Consider the following 23853-nt stretch of genomic DNA (forward strand, 5'->3'; position numbering starts at 1 on the left):
TTAATTTAAAATACCTTGGGTCCAATGAAACACTTTATTGAATTAAAATAAATTCACAATTTAAAAAAGTTTCAGAAAACCCAGCAGAATTTGCCCCACATTACATTAACATTTTTTAAATGTACAGGTACACAATTGCATTTTTTAAAACATTTTAACTACAGGACAGGCATCTTTTTCAGTGTAGGTGTTAAAAAAAGTTTTCATTACCTTCTACCAGCAAGTTCCCCTACAAACCAGTTTTTCTATACAACATACTTGTAATTTTGTATCAGTCTCCTTAACTATCTTCTATGAGAGTTCTTTCTTTTCTGGTTTTTGTTTTTTTGTGGGTTTTTTTTTTGGAATCTCACTCTTAAATTATATCCCCTAATCAAGGTAAATACCATTCCTCAAAACCAATGCTATTCAGATTTCAATGGAGCAGGGTTATGGTTTACAAAATCACTGATCCAGAAAATCTCCTTTGCAGCATCAGAAGACCTTTCTTTGCTTTTATAAATTACTGACAATGAAGCAGCCAACCGGCCACCGAAAATCCATCCACAGCCTTTAAACAAATCTATGGTTTGGTGCCCTGTCAGTCTGCTCAGGCACTCTTCCCATATTTATCATGCTAACCACCCACTTCAGAAATAATAGAGAGGGGTCAAGGACAAAATGTTGGTCAGTAAAGTCCAGTGAATGCAGTTATACCAGAAAACAACCAAAAATACAATGCAGCATTGTGATGTTAAACCAAGCCTCAACAGCAAAACTTCTACAGTTAGATGAAAACAAAGGATTCCAAACTCTTCAGGGAAGGAGTACATACTATCTTGTGCCAGAGATGCACATTCTTCTCTCTCACCCATATAGCTGACCTTCACTCAACTCTAGCTTGCTGTATATTTCAGTGATGCAGACTGTAAGCTATAAGCTGTTATTTGGAACCATCTCTTGTGAAAAAATGTAAAATCTGACAGCCTTTCAATGCCAATTCCTTTAATGGATGAGATAGCTATTTTTTCCTCGGGGGGCGGGGGGGGGGGGGGTGTGTTTGAGCAGTTCCTGTTTTAATTTTAGGAGTTGTACCACGTCAATTTTGATCAACACTGAAAGTTTGTTGGAAACAGGAATATTTATTTTTTGACAAACTGAAGTAACTCAAAAGACAGAGAAAAAAAAGTACCCAGATTTAATCACTCACGTATCTCTATACATTAAAAGAGTTCATGGACTGGTTTTTCAGCTGCTTAAAAGCTCTTAATTGCATTACTGAAAGAATGAGGTAAAAGGCAGCTTTAGGACCAGCTTTGTACTACTCAGGAACCAAGTCAGTACCAGATATAAGCAAGAGTAGCCACAATGGTGTTCTGAAATCCACCAGCTTGTCTTGCTCCTATGGAGAAGTCACTCCAGCACACCTATCCTGAGCCAGTACAGATCCAAGGCACCCAGACAGAATAAATGGCAAATCTCAGGGATGCCATTTACTGACCCTGCAGATAAGAACACTAAGTAAGGGCACAACGAGGACCTACATTCATCCCATAAAAAGGTCATTCCTACAGCCCTGCACAGAACATCTTTGACTCAGTCTTCAGTTGGTGCTGGTTTGACATCTGTACCCATTTTCTCTTCAGACAACTCTATAATGGCCTTCAGCTCAGCTTCAGAGAACTTAGGGGTCAGTGCCACATTGTCATAATCAAATTCTTCATCAAGTGAGAATGGCTGAACATCATCGCCCAGTAGCTGTAATGAGGAAAAACAGATACATAAATAATATTGCTGCAAGTGATAATAAGGGAGCTCAAAATATAAACTTCTAATTAATATTTAATTAAACTATTTTTTCTGACTCTAACACTCTCAACTGATTAAGCTCTTTTTAAGTAAAAGAATAAATTCAATTATTCGATTTGACCTAATTTAAGCCATTTATTGTGCCCCATTTGTACTATACTGTATCTGAATGAATATCATTAACTAATTTTGCTCAAGGCAAGGAATCTAAAAACCTCCCTTGCACACATTTATTATATTCCTGCCACTTGTAGCAGCAAGGCTGTAGGGATATGGACATGTTATATGCAGCTGTGTTAAATTTCAAAGACAGATTCTGTATTGTCAAAATTTGGGCTAGCATTACATAAAGCTTCACCATACATGCATCTGATACTAATGTAACATGCTCCCCTGAACACAGCCTCAGTGAAGAAAAGGCCTGCAATGAGCAAAATGACACATAATCAATTTTCAGACTCCAATAATTTTTTTCACCATCTCAGAGACATGGAATTGGCTACTTTGCATTTCTTGCATGATAAACATAAGAATCTTACTGCATTTGCCAATATGTGCGTTGTTGACATATTGTATAGCATTTCTGCATTGCTTCTGGTTGAAATATCTTAGAATAAACACTCTGCCTATAAAATAAAGCAATGAAAACAAATAACTGTGGCAGGGTCCATGCTGATAAGAAACTGCAGGGGGCCAAGACATGAAAGGTTTATAGTAAGCAGTTACATAAAATGAATTCCAGGGCAACACAGGAGACACATCTTCAATATTAAAGCTGTGTAGGAATGTTCCCTATCCCGTAAGAAGTTAATATAAATTGTCTAGAAATGTATTTCAAACATTTAAGTACTTCAGCACCAAATCAGCAAAACGTTTAAACATATGCTTTTTTTTTCAAACTTCTGACAAGCCCTTGGTGAAGCCCACGACTACTGATGTACACGAAATTAAGAATACATGCACTACTAGCTGAAGAGCAGTACATGAAGAACACTCAGCATCCTATGATCACTGCTCAGTTTAGAAGGCACAGTACCCTGCACAACTTGATGTGACATTTTGTAAGAAGCAGCACTGACACAGTTGATGCCAACTAGTAAGTCAGAGAAGTGGTAGCTGGATTCCTCTCTGGTGGCTGAGGACATGGCAGATAGCATTTGGGTAGTACCTACATCCTTTATTAATAAACTGTAATGTTGCATGAATAAAAAGAAATATTTTTTCTGGAGCTGTATAGTTTTATTAATCATCTATATTGCTTAGTTTTCTAGGGATCTGGCTTACATGTTGGAGCAGCCAAACAATCCTAGATGTGTAGATCATGGGTACTTATAAATGGGAAAAACTTTGTCAATAGAATTGGTCTAGAAAACACCATTCATTCTGCACACAAAGATTATCTTGGTTATGTCCACAAACTACTTCAGGTAAACCATCATTAACTTTTATAAATAGCCCATTTGAAAAATGTTAACAGGAGATAAAGGCTGCGCACAAACTCTCATTCCCATTAGAGATAAAGTCAACTCCTTGACTTCCTCAGCATATTCATGCTCATTTTCATCTTTTCCACAGGCAAATCCTTGTAGAATTCCTTGTCAGTAAGATTACCAGCAACTGGATAACAAATGGTAGCAGCAACCAGGGTTCTACTAACTGTCTTTCATTTGCAGAAATCCAAAGTGCTCTTCTAAAATACAACGCAAGGCACAAATACTTTTCTGTTATTTTGGTTGTAACAATACTTTTTACAACATTGTGCTGGTTTTGACCAGGGTAGAGTTAATTTCCTTCACAGAGACTGGTATGGGGCTATGTTTTGGAATTGTGCTGAAAACAGGGTTGGTAATACATAGATGTTTTTGTCATTGCTGAGCAGGGCTGACACAGAGCCAAAGCCTTTTCTGCTTCTTGTACAGCCACAGTAATGAGAGAGTTAGGGGTGCATGGAAGGAGACACAGCTGGGACAGGTGAGCCCAAGTGACCAAAGGGATATTCCACACCACATGATATGTTATCAGTGCATAAAGTGTGAGGAAGAAGAAAAGGGGAGTTTGGAGTGATGTCCTTTGTCTTCCCAAGTGACTGTCACACACGGTGGGGCACTCCTTTCCTGGGGATGGTTGAGAATCTGCCTGCCTGTGGGAGGCAGTGAATTAACTCCTTGGTTTGCTTTGCTTGTGTGTGGCTTTTACTTTCCCTATAGAACTGTCTTTATCTCAACTCATGAGTTTTCTAGTTTACCCCTGCCATTCTCTCCCGGTCCCGCTGGTGGGGAGCAAGCGTGTGGCTGTGGGGCTTGGTGTCTGCCCAGGGTTAAACCATGACACACATCTGAGGTAACTGAGCTAAGAAGAGTTCAAACTACAGTAAGCCTTTATAGGGATTTTATAAAAGCAAATTTTCCTCTGTCAACAGTTACAGAAAATATGCACACATCCACTCTGACCTTGTCTTGGCCTTCATGTCATTCCAGGAACATTTTATGCAGAGACAGCAAAATACTGGAAAAACTTTTGTTTACAGAACTCAACCCCACAATGCTAACTTAAGTAAGATGCCAAAATAAAACATACCCTACTTCACCCTGTTAACAATTTCTCTGTTACCCACTCATTGCACATTTGAAAAGTTTATTCACACTGCATATTTACCAGTGTGCTTCATCTCTCAAATGAATACTCAAAGCGATAGGGATTCCTTTTTTTCTTCTTCTCCCAAGATGCCACTGACTTCAAACTTCCATGAAGACAAGCAATCTAAAACTTATATACTGCAAACTGCAATTTTGTTCTATGTCAAAAGGAAGACATTTTACTATAGAACACTGAATCCTCCAAGCTGATCATGTTATTATCTTGTTATTTTTGCCTAAGGAGTTGAGAGAAATATGTGAATTTCAGGTGTCTAATTTAACATCTAATTGAAATCTTTTTGAGAGCTCTCTGGGAATAGAATCCTGCTCTATTAGAAAACTGCCAGTTTGCTTAAGATTGCTTCTGTGATTTACTCTCTGAAGAAAAAAATCACTTTCATTTAAAGTTCCTGCATGTCCAAATTAAAGGAGGGAAATTGTAATATTCATATTAATAACTGAAATATTTTGCTGGAGGTTGTTTTACAAAGTAATATTGTAAATAAAACACCTTAAAGTTGACATTTTCAAAAGTCTATTAATAATTGGCAACTCAGTTCTTTTATTAATCTGTGTGGAGTTACACTTAGCTGAACAGCTTGTCTCTGTCCTAAAATTTGTATTTCTGTGTAATTATGGCACTCTATGATTCACTTGTTCAAATTATGTAAAGCTTGCACATACACTCACCAGTGATTTCATTGCATGCTCAAGGGAAAACTTACTAATTCACTAACAATAAATAAAAAAAAAGAAGTGGGAGGAAGGCGTATATGCTCTGATCTCATATAAGCTTACTATATCCTGGGGTACCTGGGAGAAAAAAAGTTTGTTTGAGCTTGGGGCACTGGACTAGAAGTCAATAAATCTCAGCCAATTTTCAACTTCTGCTTCATCATTCTGGACAAGTCATTCAATCTCTGTGTCTTTCCTGGCCTCTGAGAAGATATAACTCTTCCATCTTCTTTGACTTAGTCAATCCTGTCTTTAAGTTCTTCTGTGTTCTTGTTGCATTTATGCATAGCACGTAACAGAAACAAGCCTCAGCCGAGGCCTATCAGTAAAACTTTAACCAAAGGAACCAATGGAAGTTGTATTTTAGGGGATAAATGCTGATGTGCCACAGATTAAGATAAAATGACAGACATGCTAAATACTTTCTTGAATGCTCAAACTACAGACAAAAAAAGTAGAATAGAAGGGCAGAATTCTTCTTTCCTAATCCCAGTCACACAAAAATTAGGTTTTTAGACTAAGGTAATCAATTAGCCAAAAATAGCCCAGCCCGAGCTTGTGGATGGAGATGCATTACACCCTACAACAAATTCCTACAGCAAGTGGGATTGATCACTTTCCAGAGTTGCTTATCTCTGCCTCTTGGTGACTGGAGGACTAAAACTAAATTTAAAGCTGAAGTTAGGTGAGATGAATCCCACTTTGAATGCATGTTTATAGCAAGTGGATGAAAATATGCATCAACTGCACTCGTGTATGCAGAGAGAGAAATAAGAACAAATGAAGACGTGAGGAAGCAGGCATTAAGACATAAAAATACTATCATATCTTTTATGAAGGAATATATTAAGTAGAAATAATGGAGAAAATAAATTTCTAGGTAAGGGAGGGAAATATTCTGTGATAATGTACTTCAAACATAGAATAAATGCTGGTTCAATTTGCAGTAGCCTGTGGGAGGGCATATATGCTCCACTGTTGATATTGAAATCCTGAAATATATTTATGTCTAAAGGGAAGAAAGAAAGATGAAGCAACACTGGAGGACAACACAAATAATATGCTGTGTCATTCAATAAGCCACTTCTTAACACCTTTTGACAGAAAAACATTTTCAAGGAGACAAGATGCTCTTTAACAATTATCCAAGTTATACTTGGTCTTAGCAGAGCCTCTTTTTTAAAACTTTCCCTAGCAATATGTTGAGACACACAATTTACCCTAAAGTGCCTCACAGGTGTTTCCACAGCAGACATTTCTCATCCTGCTATTCTTCATACAGAATGGTCCTCCACATTCTAAGAAAACCAATTAGGCAGCCACATTATGTTGCCCTTCCCTAACAGATTTGTTTTGATGGACAGAGAACAGTCTCATTTTAAAGCAGAGATGCCTTCAGGGAAAATCTTTTTCTCTTTCTAAACTAGTCCTGCCATAAGCAATGCAAGACTTAATTTTCAAGGCAATGACAATTTGAAGCACTGAGGGACTTTAAAATGGACCTGTTCAGTCTTGACAGTTCTAAAAATCAGGCCACAGTTTTATTATCTAAATGAAGGCAAAAATATGTTTATAATTTAGGGGAAAGACTGCCTTCATTTTACGTAGCCTGGCACCAACCAAATGGTTGTGAAAATTGTCTTTCTTCTTGAAAAATGCAGCAACTCATAGTCAATGTAATAATACTCAGTTTCTTTCATAACCCACATTTCCCTCAAATGGAAATGAATTTTGCATGCAGTCAGATCTTTATCTATTTTTCATGAACTATAGTTTAAAGAATCATATGCAGTCCTTTATGAACACTGCAGGCTGCTACAACCCTCCTTCTTCTCTACAGAAGTTATGAAATGAGAAAGCTATAAAACCTCATTCTAGTTTTTCGGTGTTATTTTGTGTCCAATGGATATAACTAAAGGCAAAAACCTTGAATTATGTCAATCCTTAGGAAAAAGTGTGAGTATTTTTATTCACAGAATGTTAGGTATTAAAGCTTGAAAGGTCATTTTAGAACATCTACTTTTTCCCAAAGCAGAGTTCTTCCTTATAGTAAAGAGTTTATTGCAAGGAACTAAACACAACTGAGCCCAGGAAGGGAGGCACCATATGCAGCGCTCTAACACCAAACCCTCATTGGTCACGCATCATTTATAAACTTGATTTAAGCCTCATGGGAACATCAATAAGCATATGAAACTATCAAAACTGGCCCACTTTAGCTGGAAGCTAACTTCAGCTTCTGTTGCAATGATCAGGCAGGGGAAAAGAGCAGTGAAGAATTCTCTGCAATAGAAACACCCCCAAAAGTTAATGCTCACGCCGACTATTCGGATAGGAAGCTTAATGACTTAAAATAAGCCTGTGAGCAATCCATACCTTCTGTTGCAGTTTGAGAAGAACTGAATTTCTGAAGGAAGACAGCAATTCTAAATTAAAGCTTGCACTGACTGTGTCTGATTAAAAGGCTCAGAGGCCATAAAGCAAACCTCTCCACACCAGACCCTGACAATGAAGTTTCTCAGCAGCATCTTGCAACTACTCATTTCCAAGGGACCAGATCTTAATTCTGACCACAATATATTCTAAATTTTTTTTTTAAATTCATTTAAGTGTCATGTTAAAGGGGTCATTCACTACCTCCCTGCTGCAGAAAATGGATCCTATATTAAGCCAATGAGTATACCATAAGATCATGATATCACTGGAAAATTAAATGGTCCATCATTTTACGTAAGTAAGGTTTGCTAAAAGGCTTGAAAGTGCAAGGGCTTACTTGAATATTCTGTGAGTTACACAAATTAAATATTAAAAAACTCACATACCACTTGAAGTATTGAAGGGCACATTTTGAAAATGTAAGATTATATATTAACAGTGTGCTTATATATTAACAGTGTGCAAGACAAAATAGAGTGTTTATTTCGATTCTTAACATATTTAAGAATTCATTATTCATTTAAAAATTAATAATATGACTCGTTAACTCACAGCAGTTCCACATAGTACATCTATATCCCTCTGTTCTTTTGAAAATAACAGTAAAAGCCAATAGGAGAAATAAAAATACCCCAAACCCCCAAAAGTTTGAATGAATACATCTGACCTCATACCTCTTGGGTTTGGCTGTCTGGTGGCTGGGGAACTGACAAGGCTCTGAACTTTGGCTGAATAGGCTTATCAAAGAAGGGTGTGCAGCAAGTCACCATCTCTTCCACCTCTCCTGGGAGAATTAATGACCCTGATGAATAAAAAAGAGTCAACATTAACCTTCCACTCGATGCATAAATTAGCAAAAATCCCATTAAAATCCTGTAGTGCAGACATGGGCAGTAAGTAGCTTGTTAGAGTGTGATGTACTTACTGTTGCATAAGCTATCATTAAAACAGATCCACGCAGTCCTGAGCTAAAATCTAGACAGTAATACTGTACTAAGGAAAAATCAAACTTGTCTGAAAACAGACAGGTAGCTCTTCTTTCTTAAGGGTGTTGAATTAAAATCTGGATACAGATGCTCTTAAATTCAGAGAGCACTTGGGATTACATTCCTTTCTTTCATAACAAAGATGGAAGGTCCTCAGCAGAGACGTCTGCAGTAGAAGTATAAAACACCTTGTCTATCACTGATGAGCTGAGCAGACTCATCCATTTCTCTTTAGCTAGAGCTTCAACACCTCTACATTGGGCATAAAGAATCATTGCAAAGCATCTTAGTATAACTCTCACAGAACATTAAGTAAAAATACTTGGTAGGATTACTAATATTCTCTACTATAGTGCCAGATGACTCTCTTGTCTACAAGTATTTCACAGACGTTTGTTTCTCCCTGAGCTTTCCAAAAAGAGGCACTTCAGAGGACTTCCCCATATATGGGATGGAGTGACATTTAACCTTTCCATATGGGCAGGATTTGTTCCACATTTCACAAATGAACAGCTTTTCTGAATCATTTTTCTTTTACAAACTTCAGCGAAGCATTCATACCGGGACCAGTGCGTTTGCATTCTGTGACAGATCAGAAGGATATGCCTCAGGTTTAGAAATATCTTCTAACATGAATCAATCTCAGCTCTGCCACAGCACAGATGTGTCCATCGTGTCTCAGTAATGTTTTTATGAAAGAACTTAAGGGGACCATATGTCTTGCAATTTAGTCAAAGGAATATGTAAATCTGCCTACTATTTTTTTCAGCTGATACACAAGTTTCTTTACAGTTTTATACTACATTTACATTTATCTTGTAATCTCAGAATAAATTTTCAAAGCACTGCCTAAATGTTACTTAATGGAAGCAACAAGAGAGTACATAGATCCAGGGTGAAATGGATGAAGTGTCTATTTATCTCTACCTGCACAATTTTACCACAGTAGTGGAGTTACAGACCTCTCATTCCCCTGTGAACCTCCATGTGAAAATGAAGACTTCCTAGCTAGGTCTTCGTAAAAAATCCATGATCAAATTCTTCATTTAGTTTTCTTCCGGGAATAGTGTACTACTTAAAAGCCAGCAGGGCTTTGAATTGGAAAGTAGAATGCTCTTTTAAAAGGAGTTGAATTAATTCCCTTGAGTATTTCATTTCTGGATTTTTGTCTCTTGTTTTGTGATTAACCTATAAGTGGGTTTGTTTTCATCCCCAGTCTCTTGGTTGTTTATGTCTATCTCCAGCCATCTAAGTGCTCTCAGTCCTTGTTCTCAGCATAGCATTTGTTCTGATTTTGTGCCAGTTATATGAGAAAACTTTCTGAAAAGGACAGCACAGTCCACAGGTATCCAGGCTATGGTCTACACATGCTCTGCAGCTGCTTTTTTTCATAATTTGGGTCAAAAGTATTTGTAGGACAGAAGGGAGAGGTGAATGCTCATTTGAAGGCAACGGCATCTTCCACTATTGTTTCAAACTTGCAACCTAAATCTACATCCTTACTAAAGGAAGGGAAGTCTGGACATCAAGATGTTTTTATCACCTACTGATACAAACACTGATTATTTCTGAACTAAGAGCTTCTCCCCCTCAACAGACCAATCGGCAGAGAGAAGATGAGGAGGAAGCACTGTTATGCAACAGCCTGGCAATGGCTCAGAAAGATAACTCTTAAGAATTAGGACAACAGAAGGAAATTTATTTTTGCTTTTACCAAGAAGTGCTTGTCATACTCAGAATGTCAATTCCACGTTTTAAGGCTTGTTAGTAATGCAAACAATGTTTCAAATTCCCTTCAATCACCCCCTAAGAATGTAATCAACCTTTGTTTGCCAGTAGACATGCCAGAAATGAGCTTTGTCTCTCTCTATCCTGGCTGTGTGACAGCATATGAAAGTCTAATTGGTAAACACTGCTTTCCCTGATAATGTTTAATAAAGAAACCCCTTCAGAGAGAAAAATTAGAGAGTTTTGACAGTCGTCCTTCTCAGTGGGAGCACCCAAAGGAACTCCAGGCTATTGTAAGTTCTAACCAGTACCTCACAGCTTGTTTAGGCTGCTGCTACAGCACTACTGGATGATGATCCTAATTAAGGAGCTAATTATGTTCTCTGTGGAGGTGATTAATTAGCAACAGGAAAGCCTTGGATACTGCCAACAGCACCATATATAGAGATAACTGAACAGGCAGTGATACCAAAAAAACTGAGAAGACATTTTGAAATGCACCTCTTATACCATGAAGAATCAACTCCCTGGATGATATAGCTGACAATTTTACTCAAATCCAGCATACTCTAATGATGGCATATTTGGAAAGTGAACAATTCCCTTTATTCCCTCCCTACCACATCCCAGAAAGTGATTACTAAATCTGTCAGCGCCGCTGAGTTGGAGTTTTTTGCTTATTGTGTACCACAGACATCAATTATGAGTATAGAAAAAAAATAATCTACTGGCACAAGTCTGCTTTTAACTTTCAAGAGTGAGGAAGTTCAAAGTTTTGTCTATAACTTTACTGTAGCCAAACGATGCCCAGCTATATATACACTGACAGCTATATATACACTGACACAGGTTTTACCACTTTCAGACACTACATTTCACAAAAATGCTGTTGATGGGGAGTTGAGAAGAGAGTGATAAAAAAAGCTTAAAAGCTAAATTTTGCAGTCTCCTCTAATTCTCATGCTTCAGGCTGTTAGTCCCAAAGAGCTGCCTAGTGTGAAATCATCTCAAGGCAGTGTTAAATGGATTGCAGAGACTGGAGAAGAAAAACAAGAAAGGGATTCACCAGCTGGGGGGGAGCCCCATACTTTAAAAAATCCACCTCATTTAACTCTGAATCCTCTTCTTCAACCTGATTTTTCTGGATTTAAGCATAGGCTCAAAATATAAATGGAGAGGCACAGATTATGAAAAATAACAGATGTTGATATAATTTGCCTAAAGAATTTTTAAATAATCAATAGTTATGCTTGGCCTCAGCTTCAAAGTAACTGAGTCAATCAGGTTCTCCTCAGCCTCTGTGGGGTTACAGACAACTGGGATCTTGAAAAGACAAGTTTGCAGTACTTCAATGCTCCAAAATGGATTAGGATGAAACAATTATATCCTTGCCTATGAAGCCACACCCACACATTTCATTAGCCCTCTTTTAATCTTCCCCTGTATTTAATCAAGAGCACACTCAAGATCTCCGGACATTCTTTTACATATTTGGTACTTTATTCAAATATTACCTATTATTACCAAGCTATCTCTCAAGCCCTGCAGCAAGAAATTTTTAACCAGTTCTGGAAAGTCCTGTTGCCAAAACAGAGGAACTAGGCAGGATTCATCCACTACTGGAGAAAGCCTGATCATCTCTATCGTTGCCTTAAGCTCCTTACGGTTAGAGATTAAATTCAGGGAGAAAGAGAGATTACAGTACACTGTGCCCATGCTGTCTCTACATGATGCATTAAAGCTATGGTTTAGGGCAGCAATTTCAGTTTGCCAATCATGGTTTACTGTGCCAAAGTCCCACAATGCAAAGCATTGCCCCTGTTTCAAGCTTTCAGCCTGGTGCCATCAAACAAAAAACATCTACAATGAATTTGCGTACTGGCCAAATCTGTGGGCTGCTTTTCCTACCCATACGAAGCAGTCACATTCATTCACACCTTAAAAGACACTGAACTTTGCAAGATAAATTGGAAAAAAAACAAACAAACAAAAAAGCACTTCACTAGAATGACTCTTCCAGGACACCTGCCAAATAGCCCTGGTTAGATGGGATGTTTTCACGCCTATTTTCTATCATGCTTCTCATACTGTCAGCTTTGAGCCAGTTGCCCTTAAGTGTGAATATTTATTGTATTAATGTACAGTTGCTAACTCAGCTAACTGATCTGCCCTTTAAAGCTAAGTGAAGCACAGAGATACTGAACTGCTGCCAATAACAAGGACAGATAAAGGCTTGTTGCAATTACTAGCAAGGTATGATATTCTTACTGGGTAAAATAGGCTATGATATTTTTAAGTTTCTTTTGACAATATGAAGTCTTAAATCAATCATTTGTTCTGACATAAGGTGGCAGCATTTAAAAAGGTCAACAACAGAATGTCTCTAATTTGTGTCACAATTTACCTCATTTATAAACTAACTGAAGTTCTTTAGAAATAATCTTTCATTACAGTATTCACTAGTGATATTATTCTACATTACTTTAACATTACAAACAATAGAAGTGACATAAGTGTATATTTTAAATTGCGTTTTGTTGATATGGTTTCTATAGGACTAAGATTTTACCTCTCTTAGTATGAAGCTATAGAGTGGATTTTGATGTGTAAGACAACTATCAAACTCTAAGTGCTATTTTCTGCACTTAGGAGTCAAGGGGAAATTTTTTAGCCTGACTCAACAACTATCTTCACCACAGAAGCCCTGAGCAAGACCCAGGCTGTGAGTTTCCCAGGTATAAATTTGGATGTTTTTCAGTTTCCTTGCAGTATTTAGAAGGAAAAACTAATTTCTGGCTAGGCAGTATTTCAATGTTATAAAATACAATCTAAAAGCCTAATGCTGTTAGTGAGCATTGTTGATGCAGTCTCATTCTTCACTGAGGCAGTCTGTGTCACATGAAGTGGGTTTTACCCAGGCTTTCTATATGTATGTGATTAACATTTACTCTTGGAGACACACAAATACACAGAAATGATCCAAAAGCTGGAGAGAGGCAAGGTCTGTCAGAGTACTGAACTAACTGAGTTATCCCCAAGTTTAAGTAGAGCTCCTTTTCCTCACTGTTCTGCTGGGTATTTTAGCATTGGGCTTAATTCTCATCAACCAATTTGTGGCCTGACTGGAACCAGAGACATCTAACAATACTTTAATGAACTAGATACAGGCATTTCTCCTTTTATTATTATACAAATGAAATGTGGGTTTGTGCTTCCACCAGTAAACTCCAGGGAAAATAGAAATTACCAGAAATTAAGACATGAACATAGAACAATGCCCTACAAAGGGAAAAATGGGCACATATGAACACTACACTCAAAAGAAATCTTTGACATCTGTACCTGAGCTGGGACTGCAGTTTTACTGCCTCCTTTCTGAAAGGCTGGAGAAAGAATATTTGCCCTAAACCTGACTTACATTGGTATATTATGATATACTGGAAGTGTCTAAGCCCTCAGACTTCACAGGAATTCAGGACACACAGAAAGGAAAGACTAATCCAAACTTTGCTGTTAGAGTGGATAGACCAACCAAGTGGCAATAACTAAGAAACCAAGCATCAAAGCCTTGCAGCTTCTGTCTGTGACCTCAGGCAAATCCCTTAATCTGTGTGGCTTGGTTTCCTTGTACAGTCACAGGTATAGACGAGGAAAATTAATTTAAATACCAAAAGGTTGTCAGTTATAGCTGTAATAAAGACCATACAAGGACCTATGACAAACAAATAATTATAGACATTAGTATTCAACTCACTTTTTGGACGTGGGAGAGTTAAAATTATTATAGATGTACAGAACAGCTCAACACAACTCAAAATGCTCCTAATTGGAATTTTTAAAGAAGTTCACTGTGAATTCAGAATTAGTCTAATCTATTTTAAGCCCAGGATAAAATTGTTTTAATAGGCAGGGACAGCATTTTCATTAAATATTTCCACTTTACAGCACTGTCTCTTAGCACCCACATTACTTTACAAAAAAAACTTTTGTAATCAAAGTCATTTCAATACAAAATAGAAATGCATAAATATGGAGAGATGTTGCTAACAAGAAAAGCTTGAAAAACAAACCCTGCTCACCAGGACAAAATACAATAAATATTCCTCTTGATTTATTATTTCATTACCTCTTAAAGTGGGGAAATTAGTACTTCAGTTTGGGGAACTGGGGCAATATGGGGAGTTTTCTAGCAACAGAAGAACTGAGGAAGATCATCTCTTTTAGGGAGAAAGCAGTTCTTTATTCAATGCTCACACATTTCCATTCAAAGACAGAAAAAGATGGTGAATACGAAGTGAGGAAACCTACCATTGCACGTCTCTTCATCTGTGTCTACATCTTCCAACTTTAAGTACTTGTCCACCTGCCATAAAAAGCCAAATTGGAAAATAGATGAAAATATATCAGTTCCATTCCTTATAGTACACTCTAGAGCAAAGCGAAAATGCATTAAATTGTCTGCTTCATCTTCTCCATTTTCCCCTGCATTTTTCCAAGAAAGTATATGAATTTTCTTTGAAATGTGTAACCCAAAGGAAATACTTTTAGGTATAGTCAAAGACTTACTGCCAAAATTGCCACATATCAACTTAAGTGACGGGAAGGAAGCTCAAGCTGTACAGTAACTTTTTCAGGAACTTAGTGGGAAGATGGAGAAGTAAAATATTTTCATAGGAAAATGATGCATGATAAGTTACTATGCAATTTTGCAAGCTCATTTCATATGGCACAAAGAGAGTACATGCTGTAGGCAAACTAGAGCTTGATCCTTCTGTTTTGACACTAATGGTGAATTGATTAGGAAATAAAAAAATGAAGACTTATTACATTTCTAGTATTTCACCTGGGGCTTTGCTCTACTGTTTTCTCAGGCTAATGTCCCTTGAACAATCTAAACTATTTAAAACGTACCAAAAGACAAGACATTTCTCATTTCAGGTAACACTCTGAATACATACACAGGATGAGAATGAAAGATTTATTCCAGCCTATCTGCAAATAGTGTTACCACAGAGGATTGACTACATGCCCTGGATTTTCTTCTTTGTTTCCAAGAAGTAATTAAAGATGCTCTCAGATAATTTTTTCCAACCTGGTTGGAAAACAGTCTCATCGAGACTTACATAACCTTTGCACTTTAAAAATATATACTCATTAACATTAGAAAACAATTTGGATTGCTCTCATTCCCACCAATGGGAAACAAAAGCATCAATAGGTTGCAAGTAATTTGTAAATTAATACAGGAAAAATCAGCCAGGTTCTGCTGATAATCCCCACTTTGAAAAAAACAAAGAAAACCTCACCTTCACACTTTCAGACAGACTGAGATTATTTCCATCAGAGACACCAGCTGTTGAGCTCTCATTCACTACTGTCTGTCAATAGATGAGCAAAAACACTTACATGCATGAAACAGAATCAAAATCACAATCAAACCTCCCACTGATTTATACATAGTTCACAGAATCACAGAATGGGTAAGATTGGAAGGCACCACTGCAGGTCACCTTGACCCTGCTCAAGAAGGGTCCCCTAGAACACATTACTCAGCTTTTTAGATGTTGTATATAAAAAATTTTAACAAGTGGAAGGAATGCTCCTGAAAATATAACAGGTACGAGTATTTCTCTGGACACCTACATGAGACCAGACTGAATCAATTGGAACAACAGTGCACATAATCATAGCATGCCAAAAAGCAGCACTTAGAACAGTAGCACTGTTTTCAATAGCAGTGTGCTCCCCATTTTCCTTTCTCAGGGCAGGCTTAAAGGTTTCAGTGGTCAACTTCCTGCACTACAGCCTCTTACTGCTACTACACTGAAATTTTTTTTGATGAATTATACTATTACTGCATTTGTTTCTTAGCATGCACACTGCTAATGTGAAAAAAATGTACAGCCATGTCTGAAGCTTTTTATTTTTCAGAAACAAAAACACACATAAAGGTTTAGGGCAGTTCCATTACATAAAGAATAATGGAAGTTGTACATTGCTTTATGTGGCAGAAAGACAATTCAATGCAGCTCAAGTAAGAGACACAAAGACAAATTATATCAAGAAGGAAACAATACCTCTTATGAAAAAAATGGCAAAAATATTGTCATTATTATTACACAGTCAACTGACAGAATGTAATTGTTTTAAAAGCCTTGATTGATTCTACCTCAAAGACATGTCCTAGTGAGGAGGAAAGTGGCAGCTTGTGCTCTGAAGCCTGGCAGGCCCATCATTTGAAAGCACTTCAGTGTGTTGCTCTGTGTGTTTCACAAAAGGACTTGCTACTTCTTTTTTAATAAAAGTTTAATGAAGGGAAATTTTGCGTACAGACTAGATCACAGCTAAATTATTTGTTATTCAGGCAGGAAGGCAGAAGTTCTTAAGAAGTTGACTCAGATTTCCATCTCACTCCCTTCCAGATGATGTCTGGTGTTTTCTTGTCCCTACACACTAAATCCCTAATCCCTTATGTTTCAGAAGATCAAAAATGCCCCTGGCCTGCCTGTTTACTTCAGGCAGCAACATAACTTCAGTAATACAGAACTCTGTACTTCCTAAATCTACAAGAAACAAAATAAATCTGTCCATGCTGTAATCCATACTCTCCAGATTTTTTTTTCCCTTTTGCCAACCTCTACCACAAACTGCAATCTCCAGTGAAAGAACTACTTAGCTCATTGCAGGGTGCCTTATTTTTTAGCTGGATTATGGCAGCTCTTCAGCAGGGCAAATGCCACTGCCAAACATGATCTCTGCAGATGCCTCTCTAAGCACTTAACACTTAGATGTTCTAAGTTAGTGTTTTAAATATTTGCCTCAAATAGGATAAATACCACTAGCCTCTAACATTTGGACAGTGTATTTCTTCATATTTTCACCTGTTTAAATGTGGTGCTTGTCCACATGGACAAATGTTAACTCATTACCTCATTCTCATTTGGCGTCCGTGGTGGAAATGACACCCACATTTCTTTGCTTCTTTCAGGTGAGCCATCCCATTTATTTCTGTTTGGTAACTCAGAAGTAGAACATTTTTTTCTTAAGGAGTCCTCTTTACTTCCCTGAATTGTCTTTCCCTCTTTCTCTGCAAACAGAATCACACCAGATCAGATAACATAATGCACTATCCAATAAAAAGAAAAGCATGTATTTAATTAGATTTAATACTGACTTTTTTACACATTCACTTTTCCTCATGAAAGCTTCCATGTACAACATATACATGTGTTTTATGTATAAAATAAAAGTTTACCACAAAACTTTACCAGACTTCACCATAAAATTGAATATGCAGTTTGAATTTCAATTGCACAGAGTCCCACCTATTCCTCAATATTGAAGAATTCATTATCACAAAAGCTTATGCAATTTTATCAACCAAGAATTGAAATACCCCAAAAAGCAAGACAGTAAGGTGTAACCTTACTGGATCTAGAAGCTGACTACTATGAGCATGGAAGTACAGATTTCCAAACCCAGATGAATAGCTGAGGTTTTTTTCTTCAACCTGGAAAAAAATAATCACAGCCAAAATAAAAATGTTGTACTTTTTATTTCAAAAGTCCCATTATCAAATTAAGAGCAGCTATAGGTCAATCGATTAAAATGAACTTCACACCACATGCTCTTAATGAAAAATGAATGCTCATTTAATTAAGCTTTCTGGGTTTAGTTTGAAAAATTTGCTTTGCAACAATAAGAAACACTGCATTGCATTTCTAAAGCATAATTATGTATTATAAGCATTGAAGTAATTCTTGTGGCGAGTTTTAATTATGCCTTTGGGGTTACTATGTTGAGCCACACAGCAAAGAATTATTAATCCCCTGGGACAGCTCTGTGCTGCAGTTATTGTGACACACAGAAAGGGCTGGCAGGCTGGGCATGACCTGAAATCCACACTTACGAGAGCCAGGGTTCATAGAAAGCAAACTGCACCACACCAGAAAAACCTAGCAAACAGTTTCTGATGATCAGATAACAGATGGATCATCTGAATAATTCCTAAATCCCAGGTCTCTGTAACATCTTGCTTCTCCCTGTTTCTTTAGCAAGTACTTTCCTAAAACAGTATTTGGATACAGCAATTCATATGAGCCATCACTTTTTCCAACATATTCTCTTTTTAAGCCGTGGAAATGATGCAGCATTAAGACATGAAACGGTCTTTTAAATTCATGACTGGTAAAATGGTCACTCACGATTTGAAGATAATTTTACTGTCACTCTACTTTACAGGAAGAACTAGATGGCTAGCTCAAAAAATGTCAACCTTTTTTTACTTTAGCAGTAAAACCAGGATGGGCTTCCTGTTTTATCCTAAGAACTTGCAAGTTTTATATTAAAGACTGACAAGCCACAAAAGAATATTAATGTATTTTGAGGCAAATGTGTATTGGGACATAAGGCAGCCAAACGTGCAGACCAGCAGAGTACCAACAGGGCCTGAGGATCAACCCAGTGTCCTCCCTGTGCACATCAGGAGCATTTCTGCATGAGAAGTGATAAAAAGATTCTGAAAGCTGTACATTTTTCTCATCAGACCAACAGAGAGACAAAACAAATCATCACTGGAATGATCAGAAGCATAATTCATAGAGCCAACAGACTCTGAGTAAACATGATATTACTGCACTAGCCCATGCTTTTCTTGCATAACACTGTGGTCATTCTTCTGGGCTATGAATCAGATCATCCTTCTCAAAAATATAGGTTCTCCAAAGAATTCTCCAAAGAAAATAATATCATTTTTAGCTTCAAAAGACCTATGACACATAGTTAAAATTAGGCAGTTATAATTAGGTGCACATATGAGCTGACAAACTTGCTTTATTAGGTTATATATTTTCTGGACACCTGAGCTATTGTCACAGCTAAAAAGCTAGATAGATTAAATGAGCTAGTAAGAAATCAAGTGCTTTCAGAGTATTTATGTTCCATTTACCAACCCCAGACTGCAGTTTAGAAGCACTATGCCTTTTCCTAAGAGATCAGTCATAAACTTTTGACAGAAACCTTTTTCAGGTTAAGGCCATTGCAAAGTTATTGGCTTAGAGAATATTAAACATTACATTTGGTGAAACATTCAGCACTGCAATGTGATACTAGATTCATGACTGCTTGTGAAGAAAAATTCAGAAGAAAAATGTCTAAGCAACCCAAAGCAGTTGTTAAATGCATTTCTGTGGACAGAATATCAACTATGCAACCATAATGAGCATAATGAGGTCATGCAATATAAATTAAAAGGGGTAGGTGATTTAAACATTATGTTGCCAGCCTTCAGCACAGTCCCTCAGGACCAGTATGAGCCAACTTTAGCTGCCAAAAGCAACAACTGGCACCTATAGTCTCCCAATGCATGCATCACATAACTGGCTCCTTTAAAACAGTAACTGTCATGAATTTTAAAAATATTATTTAAAAAACTATATAAGTGGTTTTAAAGTTAAAGAAACTACAATCTGAAGACAAGCACCACAGGTGTATTTCTTTGATAATGTTCTGAATTTCAACCATTTCTGTTCTTACTTTTTAAAGAGAAGGGGAAGAAGGAAGGATCACATTCAAGCCAGCAAAAGGATCACTCTGCCTTTCCCCTGACTAAGTGATAATTGACTCATTATTCACAGTCACAGCTCTCAACCTGCCAAGATCCTGTTGTAGAACACTGGCCTTCACAATATGTGATAAAAATCAAAAATAAGGGATACAAACACAACAAAATGTGGCAGAGGAAGAAAGTTGCAATGATATAAAGATTCACATATTTATTCTGCAGACAGATTCTGTCTCACTTTTTAGTCATTTCACTGTCAGTATCTTAAAAATGAAATAACAAGCCAACTTAGGTCTCTAGAAAAGTACATCTGAGTCTCTCAAGAGCAGCATCCATCATAATTGTGTGTCACTAAGAGTATGGGGCAGACTTCAGAAACATGTTTCAATCAAAAAGGATATCCAACCTGATAAATTTTTTTCTCTCCTGCTATCTATCCTCTACATTGCCTAAAATTCTCTTTGTCTTCCAATGTGGACAGGAATTTTTTGAGAATGTCTAGTGATCACCCACATATTTCAAGGAATAATGGAGCCACTTATCACAAAACCAGAGAAAAGAGCTACGTGTATTATCAGGAAAAAACTTACTGTCAGCAAAATCTCTCAGATGACATAGTAGCCCCAGAAGAATGATAAAATTCTCATGGTCTGAAGCATTTCAAAGCCAGACTAGACACAGCAATCAATAACACACCATAGAATACCTGGCTTGGGATAATACACTGGACAAAACAACTCAAACTACCAGGTACCTCCCACCTTTTTTCAATTGGATTAATTCATTTCGAAAACAAAAACTGGTTGAGATTTAGAAACAAGCCCCTTTAGTTAGAAAACAACAACAACAAAATAAACCCATACAGCAAAGCTACTATTTTAAGTTCCAATCTACTTTTTTGTCCTCAAATCCTGGACTGAGAGCCAGCAGAAAGCCTGTGAATCCCTTAAATCTCTTCCAAATTTTGCTTTGATGGAAAACCTGGAATTCAAGTATTACAGTGACTTTCTGCAGGACTCCTGAACAAAAAAAAAAAAAAAAAAAAAAAAAAAAAAAAAAAAACCACCAACAATTTTACTCAGAGTACCATAATAACTGTCTTGAACAGAAGTCACAAGTACAAATGTCATGTTCAGTCACTTTCTCTATTCTTCAAACACACCATCAGCAAACATTTTAAAACAAGAAAAAAGGCTGTCACTGAAATGTTTTCATAAAATACAACTTTGACATTTTCACAAGGCGGTAACATACTCTAGAACTACCTGTATTTACCTGTTTGCAACTATGTAAATCATTATACAGAGCTGCATTCAGTTACCCTAAATTACAAGCTGTAAGAGGAAAACAAGACATTTCAAGGCTGAAAATTCAGTTTGCTGAAAAGATAATTTTTGAAGCTTTTTATTAATTTTTGTTAACTCAAGCAAAGCAGCTCCCACATTTTCTGTAGTAACCCTACCAAAATTTGCAGCCTCCCTATGCTTGTATGTTGTCCTGCTGGGAATAGAACATAGTGTTTTAAAGTTACTCAGCCTAAAAAAGCCATTTTGATTTATGTTAACCAGATACCTTTCTGTTTCCATGTATTTTTATATATAAATTGCTGTAAATCAATGCAGTTTTTCCTGCTTTTCAAGAAAAGAAGTCCAATTATCTCATATAGTATGTGCCTGGAGGATTTCAGTATTAGAGTCCTATATGCCTGTCCAAAATTAAGAGCAATTCAGGTGTAATTCAGGCCCCTAAACATCATCATGCAGTCCTGTTTTAAGAGTCTAAGAGCTTAGCCTCCTGATGCCACCCAAACAGGCAGTGGATGTTTTATAGATATTGTACCATATCTGCCCACACTCAGCATCTGAACTGTCTATCCCACAACTAACTGAATTTCTGTAAGGTCCATTCCAATCTTATTCCATCAAAATCCACACTAATTTCTATGGCAGTGAACTCACAGTAGAACTGAGCAAGCAAAACTCCTTTACAGCAAAGAACTTGCCTAAAACATTTATCTCAGTGTGCAAATTGGTATTTGAAACACAAAAATTCAGCTGGTGCAGCCTTTTCCCCTAACACCTTTGATCTTATAATCAGCACAAAGTATTGTTTTGCTTTTTTTTCCCCTTCAAAAAAGGTCACGTTTTACTATAATCAGTCATATGGGCTTGACTTTTTTAAATTTAAATTTAGCCATTTCTTAAAGAAATTCCACTGTATTATCTCCCCAGCTAGGATAAATACACATTCCATGGACCGGGACGAGTAATTTCAGTGGGACTAATTCTAACCTAAAAGTTACTTTTGACTGCCATTTTTTGGATACTTATTGTAGGATGTTTAAAAATAAGTCAGGAAAGGACTTTTTTATGTGCTCCTTCAGGGGAAAGATGAAAGACTGCTACTCTCAAGTATATTTCAGCCATTCTCACAAACCTGCTGTAGCTTAATGTACAGCCATACTTCTCTAAAACTAACTGAGCTCCTAATTTCAAAAGTTTAGCTGTTTTTTTATTGTATCAGTATCTCTCCCTTTGTACTTAATGGAACCTATGTGTTCTGGTTTTATGTAGGGTTTATCTGTATCAATATCTATGTCTCTGTTGTGCTTTTGATAGTCTCAGTGTTAGAAAAGAGGCAGTATTTCCTGTTTATTCCTCATTCACCCCATCTGATCATTTAAAAATTCATATGATTCTTTCACAGCTCAGCAGTGTTGCTGCTGGATACCTTCTCCATTTGAATACTAATGCTGTCACTTAAATAACAAGGCAAACATGCACTTCATCATTTCAGTACCTTGTACAAGCAAAATCCTGTTTCTTTCAACAGATGTACAAGAACTCCAGACTTCTTTCTGAGTCTGGGTTATACTAAGCCATACTTTGAACCTTACCTAGAAAAAACAGAATGTATTTGATTTTATTTCTTAAATACTTGGCTTTTGGGGTTTTTTTTTACATTCAAAGAACACAAATTTGCTTAAAGTTCTCCTCAGCAGAAGGAAACTACACTAAATACATATGTTGGGAGCACTTTAAAAAAAAAGATGTACTAATAAATCAGGGCAGACTCAATCTTGACGACTTTCTGTGTGCTTGTATCCTAGAATAACCCAGCACTAACAGGCATGTAGGTAAGTGCTGTAAGAAACAAGCAAATTGTATATAATTAAACACATCTGACATCTTCATACAAAGGATTCCTTTCTTAACAAGTAATATAAAAAAGATGACAGCAGGTGGGAACAAAATAAAATGTCAGAAAGCCCATGAGTTTCAAAAATGCTGGAATTTGGACATTATAATCACAACATTAAGGCATACCTAAAAGGCTTGACTTTTTTTTTAAAAGGCAAACAGCTACTTTTTTGAAAATAGGCATTTCAAAATTTTTATTTTTAATTTTATACTGAACACTGAAAAGTATCCAATTCTACAAAGAGTTCAGCACTAAATTGGAAGAAGATCACTCGCCTTCTGTTTCTGATTGTCCTGTTGAGTCACCTGTACACAGCTCTGATCTCTGACATTATTTTTGTGCCATTCCCACACATGGAAATAGGGCTTCCTCAGCTCACTGCAATATATGAAACTAAGCCAGCAGCTGCATTTAGTGCACTTTGATGCCTTTCTAGACAAGGTGATGAGGTACAGCAGAGTTCACTCTCTGTTACTGCTTTTTATATTACTAGAATTCAATCACTGCCAATATGCCACTATAGGATAGAACCTCTACTAAAGTATCAACAGCAAAATTACTAAATATTTCCCTTTCTATGTTCTAGAAAATCTCTGTTATGCAAGAAAATCAAAATCCTTTTATTATTTTTTTTTAATCTGAAATACTCGTCAGAAACTGTTTAGTAATAAAGGCATCACAGAAAAGAACAAAGAATTGCTATTAGGGAAGCACTACTGTTCAAGGCTGTTCAGGTTTCCAGGAGTCCAAGTGCCTCTGTGCTTATCTGGTGCTGCCACTG

At 36.9% G+C, this 23853-nt stretch overlaps 1 protein-coding gene across 2 annotated transcripts in view; it reads right to left on the reverse strand.

Moving 5' to 3' along the window:
• Positions 1-300: 300 nt before the first annotated feature.
• IFTAP (intraflagellar transport associated protein) overlaps positions 301-23853 on the reverse strand; it is a 31385-nt gene continuing 7832 nt past the window's right edge. The window contains exons 1-6 of one of the 2 annotated variants that reach the window (XM_083863431.1): positions 18952-19029; positions 17239-17396; positions 15616-15687; positions 14618-14672; positions 8270-8397; positions 301-1737 (exon numbers count right to left, since the gene is read on the reverse strand). In XM_083863431.1, the coding sequence (XP_083719557.1) occupies positions 1576-1737; positions 8270-8397; positions 14618-14672; positions 15616-15687; positions 17239-17396; positions 18952-18982 (606 nt within the window). In that variant the 5' untranslated portion in view covers positions 18983-19029 and the 3' untranslated portion in view covers positions 301-1575. Of the gene's footprint in view, positions 1738-8269; positions 8398-14617; positions 14673-15615; positions 15688-17238; positions 17397-18951; positions 19030-23853 lie in introns of those variants that run through there. The other variant, XM_083863430.1, reaches the window with a different exon arrangement.

The sequence above is a fragment of the Zosterops lateralis genome (assembly GCF_965231275.1).
Source record: "Zosterops lateralis genome assembly, chromosome: 6".
Lineage (NCBI taxonomy): Eukaryota > Metazoa > Chordata > Aves > Passeriformes > Zosteropidae > Zosterops > Zosterops lateralis.